Raw genomic sequence first — 13291 nt, 5'->3', positions numbered from 1 at the left:
AAAGGAGGGCCACCAAACTGGTGCCTGCACTTCGGCACCTCAGCTACCCTGAGAGATTGGAGCGCCTGAACTTGCCTAGCTTATACTACAGACGGGCAAGGGGGGACCTAGTTGAGGTTTATAAGCATCTCAGGGGGCACTACTCAGTTGAGTGTCCTTACTTGGAGCTGGCGGACGCTCGCCCCACAAGGGGTCACAGCTCAAGATTGAAGAAGCCGCAAGTCCAGAAAACCGTGAGGGCAAACTTTTTCGGAGTGAGGGTTGTAAACTCTTGGAACAATCTACCAGAGAGTGTTGTGACGGCACCGAGTGTGAGCTCTTTCAAGAGAAGACTTGACCAACACTGGAGCGGGTTCAGGTACATTCAGGAGCCGGTGCATGCCCAGTATTTGCCAACAGTGCGTGACAGAGACGTGACCGATCGCCCGGGCGGCTAGCGAGCCGACCTTTTGGTGAAGAATATAAAGGAAAAGAGACGTGACCGATCGCCCAAGCGGCTAACAAGCCGATCAGTGGCGAAGAGGATAAAAGTAAAAGTAACACAGACGGCTCTCTTAACACTGTCATGGGGAGAGCTGGAAGTGATGTCATTGTGAATCACCCTGATGGTAATGTAACAGAGAAAGGAGCTAGAATGATAACTGGGCATCCACTCTATAAACTGGGCTACCTGCCATACTGACAGCCCAGAAACTTGTTGAAGACACTACAGTACTACCGAGTCTCATCACCACTGACTCCTAATCCTCACTACTTGCTCTTGAAACCCTAACTCAGAGATGTCGGCCCATTGCCTCTGAAGCCAGACACAATGCAGTGGATTGCATCTCACATATGGCCACACACTCTAACACTACATCTTAGACTGTGACAATATAGAACCTTTCAGGAACAGATTCAAGCATTACAATACACACCACCTTATCTCTGATGGCAACACAGCTGATATACTAAAGCTGTATCTCTATTTCGACTCTACAGTATTATAGCAGCAAAGCAAACTATGGTATGTACAGAACTAAACAAACAGTGTACTGGAAATACTCAGTGACAGTAAAAGCCACAACATCCTGATCACTGGGATCTATAGACTCTTTGTGACCTCGACTCTGTATAATCCTTTTTGTGCTACAGCTCACAGGATGAGTATGGGTGCACCAGCCACTGTTCGCTGCACAATTTTATTAATTTCAGTAACTCGCATCAGAGGAACCTGTGCCTGTATTCACCACAAGTAGGAGTTGAAGACCACAGACGGGATCAACTAATTTTTTTTTGGACAGCCGAATCACAGGCTCAAGTTTGTGTCCTTTAATGTTGGTTGCAGTACAGGATTAACTTAGCAGTGTGCATGGACACTTTAACATGGAAACATTGCCTAATTTGCCTGATGACCGGGTAGATTTACTTTTGGGATTTTCTCTGTTTGAATTTGTTCCGAGTTTGTCGTTTAAAGTAAGTATAGGTAAGCCTTCAAGATGGTATGGTACAGCTGCCTTGCTCTCAGGTACACAGGATAATGAGTGACACTATTAAAGTTCTATTCTTTATCGATATACAAAATAACAATAACAACTTAAAATAAAATAATATAAACTCCTCACTCCTCCTCACTGCTGGACTCTTCTACAGTTTCCTGTGGACGATGAAGTTTATGAGGGAGAAGGTGAGCCTTCTTCACCTCACTGCACAACTTGTCATCAGTTTACTGTGGAATACATTGTTTCTGAGGGGTAAGACAACTGTTCCCAACACCCTCCCAGTGTAAAGGTGCCAGATGAGACCTTTGGTGAGGCTGGCCACTCTCATAAGGGTGATGAAGAGGGACATACTCCTTTTCGCACTGACGCCGAACAGTAACTTTCAGCCGCTGGTCACACACCATTCTTCCATTATTCCTGAGGTGAATCTCTGTACCTGATTTTGGTCACACTGCAGTGCCAATCTCCATGTTTAATATGAGGCATATATAAATCTGTGATGCCACCATGTCGATTAAAAATGGCTTTAACATCATCATATGAACACCAGAGTGAGGTGTTTTGGGCTTACACCTCTACTTCACTATAACAATTAATGGGTCTGGTCATAACTTCTGTATAATTGATTGTCAATCTGTTCATATAGTGATTGTTTTACTGAACCAATGACAGTTCAGACACTAATTATATTATAAAGATTAACATTAAGAAATAAATGTAAATCCTTAGACATGCTATGCAATAGAACAATGTGTATACGCTCTGATGCGACACAAACCACCCTGAGTGACCGGGCACAGCCTCAGTTGAAATCTGTTGTGTACCATTATCAGAGAGAATGGAAGTTGATGCTGCCTCGTGAGGTAGCCAGAGACAAAAGCTACAATGTGGGAGCTGTGTGAGTTGCACTAAGCTCACAGGGAGTGATCGAGCAAGGTGGAACACCTGTAACCACTGAGTCATCCTCCTCCTGTGTGTGTTCATGGCTGCATGCAGTGTTACACAGTAGTACTGTATGACTGTTCTCCTTACATTTTAGTAAATACAAGTACACATGGACTGTACAATTTTCAACCTGAGAAAAATTAGCATTTATTTTTTGAACTTTCACATCACTTGATGGTGAACCAATTTACTTTGAGGTTACAAGGTTATAAAATAAATCAGATAATTTATAGCCACCCTATAGATCAAATAATACCAAGAAAAGGCTAACACTAAATGGTATCAAAACAGGAGGCGAGTGCTTTACTGAACTGACCTGGTCACTGTAACAGTGTAGTAGATGTAAAAGGATAAAGTCATTCATACTCGTATAGTAACACTTCCTTCACAATTTCATTATAAAGTAGATGTACAGACACACACACACACAACCCTGTATTGTCTATATACTGTGCATGATAAACCAATCCTAAACTTGTACGACGATTTTACCAAATAAAAACCAATCTATCGACCAAAACTGGGATGTGCATTACCTAGACCCAGTTAAAAGCGAGTTTTCTAAAACCTTTGGTGTTTGTGGGAGTGAATCACTTGAGGTACGTAAAGTCACGGACAAAAGTTCGCTCCCGGCAGTAAAACTGAGCAATGGGAATGAGTCTTTAAACAAACTTACTTACACTGACTGTCACCTGGTGCCAGTGTGTGTTGCTTTATCTCATTTGGGGTCAATACTGCTTTAGTTTGGGAGGAAGTGAACTTTGGACCCCTGATTGTATTCCACCACACAACACTAAAACTCTTCTTCTCCATCAAGTTGTGATGTTTTCTTACACCTGGTAGCTGGCAGAGTTGTGATGCAGAACAAGATTGAATCATATTTAGTCTTACATGTTTGTATCTATGTAATTTGCAATTTTTGGTCATTAATATCTTATCTATATGTCTTCTCTATCTATGTCAAACCTAACAATGCTCTTATGTCCCAGATCTGTCCTTGTATGTGATCTCAGACAATGTACAGTACCCCCTTGTAAGAGACTCCATGTTCCTGCAGGTAACAATGGTAGTTGTGGAAGTGTGTTCCTACACCCTGTGGTAACCCATGTCTCCAAATGGCCAACCTACATGACCTATAGCAAACCTAACCAATCATGTCCGTTGTTACACGACCAATTGACATTCATTCAGTGACACTACTGCTGCGACGCTGCCTTTTGGGGAGACAGGTTACCACAGGGGGTGTGGGAACACATTTCCACAACTGTAGAAGCAACAATAGATATCAAGGTAGTAAATCAATTTTGTAAAAAAGTAATTTTATTAAATCAAACGTTTCATTGGCTGAAAAACTAAAAATTATCCGAGGAACGTCGGTAAACAATTTTCACCTGAGTTCCAGGATTTGAACCAGTGGCAGTCAGACAGCCATGCACTGTGCTCAAAATTGTGTTAGGTAACGTTGGTTTACCTCATGAAGTTGAAAGTCCAACATGGAGGAGCAGCCCGAACACCACACCATCAGGTAGTGATGGCCGAGCTACACAAGTGATGATGACGTCCCCAACACTGTGTCAGGGAGGCCGCAGGACCCTAAATCCTCTTAACCTTCTTCAGTGGCTTCTCTTGTTGTTCACTAAAGCTGATGTTTACAAATAAATGTTGTGGTTGTCTGACTCTCACGGATAATCCTCTTACACACAATTCAGTAATAATTAAGACTCCATGAACACTGTCTTGAAAGGAACAAAAGGTTTAAACAAGGACAAAAGGTTACATTTTTCTCCCTTTTTCAATTCAATCAAATCTCCAGCTAAATACCATAAATTACATATATACAGAGGTCCGCATTTACCAGGCCAAATTATTGCTGAACTATACGTAAAAAGCCCCCGCACGTATGAGGAAAATATCTGCTATACTGCCGCACATCCCCCATACAGTGCAATTCCTTTTACCTGAACTCCTTGGGACTAATGAATGGTTCGGATAATTGGACGTGCCTACAAGAACAGGCAATAATTAACCTTAGGTCAAAATTCGGTTCAACGGAAGCTTGACTCACTGGGAAGTGGAAAAAAACAGGGATGAGGTGGCTTGTGAGATGGCATGTTGCCACACTCAACCCTAGATGAGTTATTGCAACATTAAATTCCCAGCTGATCTGTTTACATAGCACAAACAGCTGATTACCCGCACCGTGTAGTCATGCTTACCACAAAATCTGTCCAGCATTTAATAAATATATTGTTTCCAATAAATATAGTTTGTTATCACTGTGGCTGCTACTTCACAATGCTCCCAGCACCACACATATATATTTGTACCTCATAAATATTACTAACAAGATAAGGGAGGTGTTGAAGTAACTGGGTTCTCACACTATTCCACCCTTCCATAGTCTTTGTGTCTTGTCAGTAAACTCTTCTACCTACTACAATAAATCTCTACACTACCTCTACCTACTAACTGTACAAAGTAATTATTATAAGTACTTAAATATACTCGACGACTGACTGGTGATGTCCATACTAGAGAAGCTACGGTCGACTCTCGGTCTCTTGGAGGCGGGCAAGCCGTGGGCCTTCATCACTTTGGTAGACTCCACCTTCTTCTGCACCTCCTCGGCCGACAGTTGCTGGAAGACAAAGTTGCCGGCTTGTTTGGCTCCGCCGACGACGGCCCCTCGAGCTTTGGTCAGTTCGGCGATACGGGCTAAAGTGACCTTGTCCCGGGCCAAGAAAGAGCCACGCTGAGGAAGAAGAAGACAGTAATAAATATAAGCCTATGTCCTCCTCCAGGTGTTAGTGTACACAGCAGTCATGGAGAATAACTGTAACTTGTATCTTAACTCATTATAATTACCTACAGTAAAACGTCCTTGTAACGGACTTCTCTCCATATTATCCGTTAGTTGGCGGTATTCACTTCCAACGGACCCTTGATATAATGGACTTTCATATCTATAAACTCATAGTTCATTAGATGGAGGTTTCACTGTAATATACACCTCAATATAGTGCAATTTCCTCTACCTATACAGTCCGTTAAATTGAAGTGTCACTGTACAATTTTTTTTTAATAACTGAGTAATTATAATTGACTACAGTACCAAAAATATAATAGTAATATTTTATGATCAAATTGACAATATAGAGTAATTAATACAATCTCGTTACCACCTGGACTGTCTCGTATCCATAACACCTTTACCCTAACGCTCACCTTGGGCAGCAGAGGAGGGAGATTTTTGGTAATTTGGGGGATTTTGGCCGGTGGGCGATTTACCTCCTGTAGTGGCTCCCTCTTGCTAGCAGGGTCCACTATTAGGGATGTGCTTCTGACTATGGAACGGCGGCCAAGCTTGAAGACCTGTGCCTCATTATCTTCCACCTGGTAATAAAACAACATTATTAGGGATGTGTTTCAATATCTTCACCCTGTGTATTTTGTGACCTATGACATGTGTGTGACCTATGAGACACCCTGTACATGTGTGTGACCTATGAGACACCCTGTATGTGTGTGTATGAGACACCCTGTATATGTGTACATGTGACCTATGAGACACCCTGTACATGATGGAATTTAGTGTGTGTCGGTACAAAGGTACAGGATATTGTTGAGCTGAAGGAACACATGTGTGGACAGAAAGACTGGCATCCATACCCACCCTCCACCACATAACCGTCGGTATTATGTGAAATTCAAAGGTACAGGATATTGTTGAGCTGAAAGAACACATCACAGAGGCGGTGGCAGAGATGTTAGGAAACGTGGAGGGAAAATGACTATTGCTGATTTAGTATGTCCTATAAATGGTGCCCTAACATACCCTAATGATATGTAACCCCATACCTCAATGAAACTCATGATTAGTGACTATGATTTGTGTGAATATTCCTGTTTACATTAATCAATAAAAATTTACAAGGCTTCAAAGTTGTTTCATTACAATGCGGTCACTGTATATCATGGGTACTGTTGGTGTTCAGGACAATTACCAACCTTTGTTTTTTGTTCCTTTAAGAACTTCTCTCTCTCAATTCTCTGTTTTCTCCAATCAACGTCTTCGCCTTCTTCCTCAACTCCTTCTTCATCAGACATCGCCTTCCTCTCGTTACCTTCCTCATCATCACCCATATTCTTCCACCTGTGATTTAGAACAAAAAATTAACCACCAGCTTCATATTTCCATGTCAATATAATGTGACTTAACATCCTTTATAACCAACCCTACCTCACATGAGAGCCTATACATGTACACTCTCCCAAAAAGTATCTTTATGATTTTGTGTTTGACAGTATGATATAGAACGAAGGATTTGACTCAACCCCACCGAGACAACAGGAGTTGCAGCATTCATTTTTTTTAAATTCATAGAAACCTCTCCGTAAAGGTACCTATTGGTGTGAGTGTACTGGATGTCTGGCAAGTTATATCCCATAGGAAATTTAATACTCTCTCTTTCTCTCTTTTTATTTCTCTCTCTATTTGATTTTGTAATTTTCTCACCTGAACTGACTTAAGGTTAATACTCTCACCTGAACTGCCTCTGCCTGCCTTCCCCATGTAGCTCTCCATCCTCCAGGTACATTTCCTGAAGAAGCCTCAACTCTCGCTTGTCGGAGTCGAGTACGTTCTTTAAGTGAGCTCTCCCAACCTGCAGACACATGGTAGATGGTCACTTACGACAAACAACAACAACGTAACTCTTACAACTGGGGCCCAGACCATAAGGGATCTCCGTCAGCAAACATTACAAACAAATATTTTTATCTGTTAACTATATGAGATAACCACACACACAAAAATTACAGAAATTAAAATGATATAAAAGTCAAAGGAGAATAAATACCCAAAATGTTGCGGGTTTAATGCCAAAATAAAATAATTCTAAGTAATGTGTAACTGAAGGTCCCTATTTGAACTACCAGTAACGTGAATGAGATGTCATAGGGATACAAGACGCTCCGGGGAAAGAAAAATAAGTGACAAAATGGTTCAAGATGTTTTGTTTATTATATCGGTCGTGATTTCCAAATTTCCGTCTTCAAATATAACAGACGCCTCATGCCAGTTTGTATATTGTCTTGTCCTCGCCCAGACTGCCTCATATATGACAATGAGAAACCCTAAAGTTGGACACAAATAATAGAATATCATAACTAAAGTACAGAGCTGATAATCCTTCCCAAGAGACAATTTTATTTATTATACTGTATTCCTGAATCTTTAGCCGGCAGCTAAGGGTTCGTTTCCCTCCCTCTATATGAAGTAAAATAGAATGCAGGAAATATGAAACTTCTACAGATGATGGCTGGCATTTAGCCCTTATACAGCAATCATCAGTGGATGTTAGCTGTAGGGACGGTGGCCATCATCAGTGGATGTTAGCTGTAGGGACGGTGGCCATCATCAGTCGAAGTTAGCCATATTGACCACAGCCATCGCCAGTAAACGCTTCATGTTCCTTGCGTTCCATTTATGTGCACATCTGGGCAGAATAGGGAATACCTACACCGGCTGAGAGTTAAGTGACCCAATAACAAACCTCACTCAACCCAACTGATCACCTTGAGGTCCTGTACAGTATAACAGCAGTAGATGCGCCACTAACCTGGTTCCTCAGATCATTTTCATCAAAGTGTTCGTAGTCTCCTTCCTCCATCTCCATCACATCCTCACCATCTTCCTCATCATCTGAGTTCAAGTCAGACCCTGAAAGTTCTGCCTCGTTCTCCAAGAAATCTGCTCGTATACCACTGTTATAAAATGAGAGAGGATACAGTCATCAATATTCGGTCGATATATAAAGATACAGTCATTAATTATCTGTAAATACATGAAGATACAGGTACAGTAAACTCTCTCATTGACACACTTCTCAATAAGGTAATGGATACAGTAAATCCTCTCAATAACACACTTCTCATTACTGGATATTCTCATTAACATAATCCTCCCAATATCAGACAAGGCTTGCAAGAATTACTCCAGTATTGGGAGGGTTTACGGTAGTCATCATTATTGTCCGTATTGTGTATTGAAGTCAAGAGGTCTGAAGTTATACCTATCTCCATCCATCCATTTATTATCTTATTATGGTAAAAATTAAAGACAAAAATATTCATCTTACCCTTTCATCTTGTCTTTAAATCCGCTGAAAGTTGTTCTGCGTATTTCATTTTCCTCGTCATCGTACTCAATGGCATCCTGAGCGTCTTCATCATCTGCCAATAAAGAGTTTCTCGGTTAAGTCTTGTAGATAACCTCACATATAGTACAGACAGAACACCCCAGTTTTATGAAAGACAGTCCCCGAGTTACGTATGGGTTCCGTTCCTGGATCCTGTTCGCAAGTCGGAACAGTGTTAATTCCACAGGTTAGATTTGGTTGACGCACATCCTTGCCCATACAAAACAACGTTAATATCCCATACCTAACAAATAATGTAAATAAAGTGATGTTAAATCATAAAGAACATTGAAATTAATGTAAAAAATGGAAAGTTAGTTAGAGATTATTGTGATCCCATTCGTAAGTGTCGGTGTCCGTAACTAGTGGACAGCCTGTACTTACTTCACAAACAGCTATTAAGTGTCTTTTCTTGTCTCCGTAGAGTTCCACTTGTGCAGCGTCTGTTGTCTGGGGTAGGGCAGGGTTGAGCAGGGTAGGGTAGGGTAGGGTAGGGTAGGGTAGGGTAGGGTAGGGTAGGGTAGGGTAGGGTAGGGTAGGGTTGGGTAGGGTTGGGTTAGGTTTGTGCATGTACGTTCGTCTGTTTATATATCACTACAAAACAGCGATGTAGGTCTGGGTCTTGGCTGCATCACTACAAGACAACGGTGATGCTACATCACTATAAGACATGCTCCACTCACCAGAAAACTGCATAATCCTCCTCCTCTTCTTCCTAATCTTCAGTTTGGCTTGCCTATGCATGTCATTTTCCTCATCCGATGAATACACAATCATATCAGGTACTGGTCTGGACTCTACATCTTCCAGTTGATTTCCAGGCTTCTCCATATCAGCCGCTGCACTTGATGAATTTTCTTGAGATGTTTGTCTGTAAAGGACGAAGTTATGGTGACTAAACTAACATTCAGGCATCAGTGTTTTGTGTGTAGGTCCCAGCTTAGATTACTGAATACATGCATGGAAGCCCAACCTCCATAAAGATCTAACAACCCTAGAAAAGGTACAACACAGAGTGACTAAGATAATTCCTGAACTATGTCATCTCAATTATCCAAGTAGACTGAGGGTCTTAGGACTAACAACCCTTCAGACAAGACACAATAGGGCAGATCTCATTGAAACATTCAAAATACTGAAAGGAATGGAAAACGTGAACCGAGGCCATTTCTCTGTGATGTCACGCACCACCAACACGAGGGGACATAACTACAAGCTCGCCAAGTTTTCCCTTGATCACACTCGATGTTAACTACTATTAATTAAGGGACACATCCAACAACAGTGACACACACTAAGTAATACCAACAACAGCCTTACGTGGTAAACTTTGCAGTGCAGAGGTTCAGTAACTCATCATCATCAGTGTGGTGACCATAGTCCAAGTTACTGCTGGATGTTACAAGACGCGACATCACCCCAGCTTTCTTCTCCACCTCTCTGGGCTCACCACCAAACCTTCCCGTACACAGGCCCATCAGCTCGTTAATATCTTGAGTGGGTGACACGTTACCTTCCTCATACAGGTCGTTCGCTTGGCTCGATGGTGCGGTTCCTTAATTAAAAGACAAGTTAAATTAAGTAATGTTTGTTAAATTCAGATCAAGTGAAGATTAACACCATAATATTAAACACCTTAATGCTTACTTACCTAAAATGATGCTACCCTAACCTAACTTAACTTATTGCTAACCTAACCTAACCTAACCTAACCCCCCCAGGTATCATTAAGGTGTTTAATCATCAGGTGAAATAAGTTGGGGCTCATGTTATGATCCCTAAATAATAATAATAATTACCAGAAAAAAAAGACGTCTCAGTAAACTGCCCTGAACTACAAAACGGACTTGCAAATGGTCCTGAATGATTACAACACACCTGTAAAGTGCCCTGAATACCTCTAACACACCTGTAAACTATAATAACATCATACAAACCTGTAACACAACACACACACACATACACCTGAAACACAACACACACTGGGCTTATGCTGATATTGCAGGAGTCGAGACCTTAGCAATTTGGCAACATGAAAACTTCCTCCACCACTCACTGTCCTGTCAGCTTCTCGACATACCGCCATCTCGAGAAACGAAAACGTCTGTAGCTGTCGCCTTCATTGATTTCACTAAAGCGTTTGACCTAGTCGACCACAATATAATCATCAACAAAGCTTATTGACCTGGGCTTCGGAGAAGTCTATACCATAGCTTACAGACCTCAGTGACCGACGCCAGCTGCACGCCCGAGGGCTGTCTCCACCTTTCAGTCACTCACCTGTGGCGTCCCCAAGGCACCAAGATGGGACCACTCTGCTTCCTTATGCTCATCAATGATGCCCTAAGAGAAACCCCTGCTCGCTGGAAATATGTCGACGATTCCACCATTGGGATCAAGGCCAACAATTCTGCTCCCAACTATACCGCCCTTCAGGATTTATTGAACAGTCTCCAAAACTGGCCACCAACAACCATGTCACCATCAACCATACCAAGACCATGGTTATGCACATCAACCTCCTCCGACACTGTCCCACCTTCCATTACTCTAGGTCCCAACACACTCCAGGTTGTAGATACACGAAGCTCCTCGCGTCACCATAGACAACAAACTAAATTGGAAACCACACGTCAGTGAAGTTATCAAATCTCCAGTTTCCGCTCACCCCACGCCGACTCAAGTCCCTCGGAGTTCCTGCACACGAGCTCCTCAGTGTTTACACAACATTCATACTTCCCAAGCTCACCTATGCCTCCCACCTGGTCTTCCTCCTAAATGCCACACAACGTAAACACCTAGAAAAGTGCAAAAGAGGGCATGCAAGATTATTCTCCCCTTCCTACTCCACATATCAAGAAGCGCTCAACACACTGACCCTTTCGACTCTCACTGACCATCACCACGACCTCATCTGCAAATTTGGTAGATTTACACCATCCCCACACCGCCCTACTACCACCTGAGATCCCTAGTCCGAGAATTGCTGTTCGACACCACAACCGCATCCAGCCCATACGCGTACCGAACTGATCGCTATAAGAACAGCCCAGTCCCAACCATTGTAAAAATTATTAATAACTTGTATAAATCAGTGTATTCACTCCCAGTAAACACTACTCCTTGCACTGTTACTATGTTGAAATGAACTGTAGTTTGAGCTTTTCCCCATCTAGTTATTATATGTCTTATTTGTGTCACTCATGTTACTTGTATATTATTTGTAATTTAGAACCCATTCCCCAAAATGTAACTGTATATTTTCAGCCTTCTGGCTGCTAAGCTCTTTCAATAAACCGTTAATTATTATTATTATTATTATTTTATTATTACACACACCTGTAATACAACACACACCCACACCTGTAACACAACACACACCCACACCTGTAATACAACACACACACACCTGTAAACTGTCCAGAACAAAGACCAATCAAGTCATCGTTCTCCTGACAGTTGCCAATATCTGTAAAGTCGAGCCTCAACTTGGCCACAGAACTTGTCTCCTTCTGTGACTTCTGAGAGGAAACTGTGATTCTTCCAACTGTGTTAGGTGAAGACCAGCCCACAGGGGACAGGGAGGTGGTGGCTTAAAGGCGCTATGACCCAGTCCAGGGAATCCTCGATGGGGAGACTCAAATCATTGCGCCCTTCTGAAGACACAAAACAAGTGTGAATATATTGATCACAAATGAGCAGTATTTAGTCACCTGAAGATTAACCCACGCACACCTCACAGACTCTATCCACACACACCCCACAGACTATCCACACACACCCCACAGACTCTATCCACACACACCCCACAGACTATCCACACACACCCACAGACTATCCACACCTCTCACAGTCCCACATCAAGTGCTCTTCATGTATACTGTATACAACACTGTTGGTTAATATAACAATAACCACAACTTACTTATTATTCATTTATTATTTAGTAATGTTATTCTTACACTGCATATTAAAGCACATTCTCTGAGCATGACCAAGAGGTCAGACTCTTGACCTCTAAATTAATGAGTTGGGCTCGTTCACATGGGCCTGTTCTCTGATTCTCAGTAGAGGTCAAGGAGGGAGTATACTGCAGGTATATAAGTTAACACTCACCCCAATACTACTACAGCCGCCAGACTTCAACTTGATGAAGGGTGTGAAGGTGTTGTCTCCATCACCCTCACTGGGTCGGCTGCCTCTGCTGTCTCATCCCTCCTCCAGGCTGGTGTCCAGGGATTACTGACCCAAATAACTCAAAACTGGAGTCCATAGACATGGTGCTTGTGTCCTTAGACATTGTCCGCTGAAAATACCAAACAGCTATAAAAATGTGAGTCAAGTCACACACAGTCCTTTGCTCTTTCCTGAACCACTAACCCCCAGACTCCGCATCCGAGGCATTTAGGACAAAATATCACGAGACTGGAGTTTGTGGTTCAGGAAGAGAGGCTGCACGACTCTTGTGGAGTATCTGTAAGTGTAAAATATAGATGTACTGTACAAAGAAATTCCAAACAAGGTGATTAGTTGGGGACGATAATGTACTAATGTGGAAAATGACAGGAAACAGCTAAGACGACTTCACACTTACTGTTTGTATAGCTACTGTATGTAACTAACTACAGTACAGTATATGTGTTTTTGTAGGAATTTCAAACATCC

The 13291-nt window shown here is 42.1% G+C and overlaps 1 protein-coding gene across 1 annotated transcript; it reads right to left on the bottom strand.

The window, feature by feature from the left end:
- Positions 1 to 3733: 3733 nt before the first annotated feature.
- LOC121856212 (claspin-like) lies at positions 3734 to 12211 on the bottom strand. The gene is made up of 9 exons (XM_042351569.1): positions 12036 to 12211; positions 9947 to 10181; positions 9310 to 9497; positions 8567 to 8660; positions 8048 to 8192; positions 6972 to 7090; positions 6435 to 6579; positions 5652 to 5819; positions 3734 to 5178 (listed from the first exon to the last, which is right to left on the bottom strand). The coding sequence occupies exons 2-9, from the start codon at positions 10102 to 10104 to the stop codon at positions 4912 to 4914; spliced, it is 1284 nt and encodes a 427-aa protein (XP_042207503.1). The 5' UTR covers positions 10105 to 10181; positions 12036 to 12211; the 3' UTR covers positions 3734 to 4911.
- Positions 12212 to 13291: the final 1080 nt, after the last annotated feature.

The sequence above is a fragment of the Homarus americanus genome, unplaced genomic scaffold (assembly GCF_018991925.1).
Source record: "Homarus americanus isolate GMGI-L3 unplaced genomic scaffold, GMGI_Hamer_2.0 scaffold48016, whole genome shotgun sequence".
NCBI classification, from domain to species: domain Eukaryota; kingdom Metazoa; phylum Arthropoda; class Malacostraca; order Decapoda; family Nephropidae; genus Homarus; species Homarus americanus.
Note: the sequence above shows the minus strand (reverse complement) of the source record. Positions and strands in the feature narration are given on the sequence as shown.

Coding starts and splice junctions, on each gene's coding strand:
- LOC121856212 (XM_042351569.1), bottom strand. CDS start 10,104: ATGGGCCTGTGTACGGGAAGGTTTGGTGGTGAGCCCAGAGAGGTGGAG. Junction 9,498..9,946: donor TGCACTGCAAAGTTTACCAC/GTAAGGCTGTTG, acceptor CGTCCTTTACAG/ACAAACATCTCAAGAAAATT. Junction 7,091..8,047: donor AAAATGATCTGAGGAACCAG/GTTAGTGGCGCA, acceptor ATGTGTCTGCAG/GTTGGGAGAGCTCACTTAAA.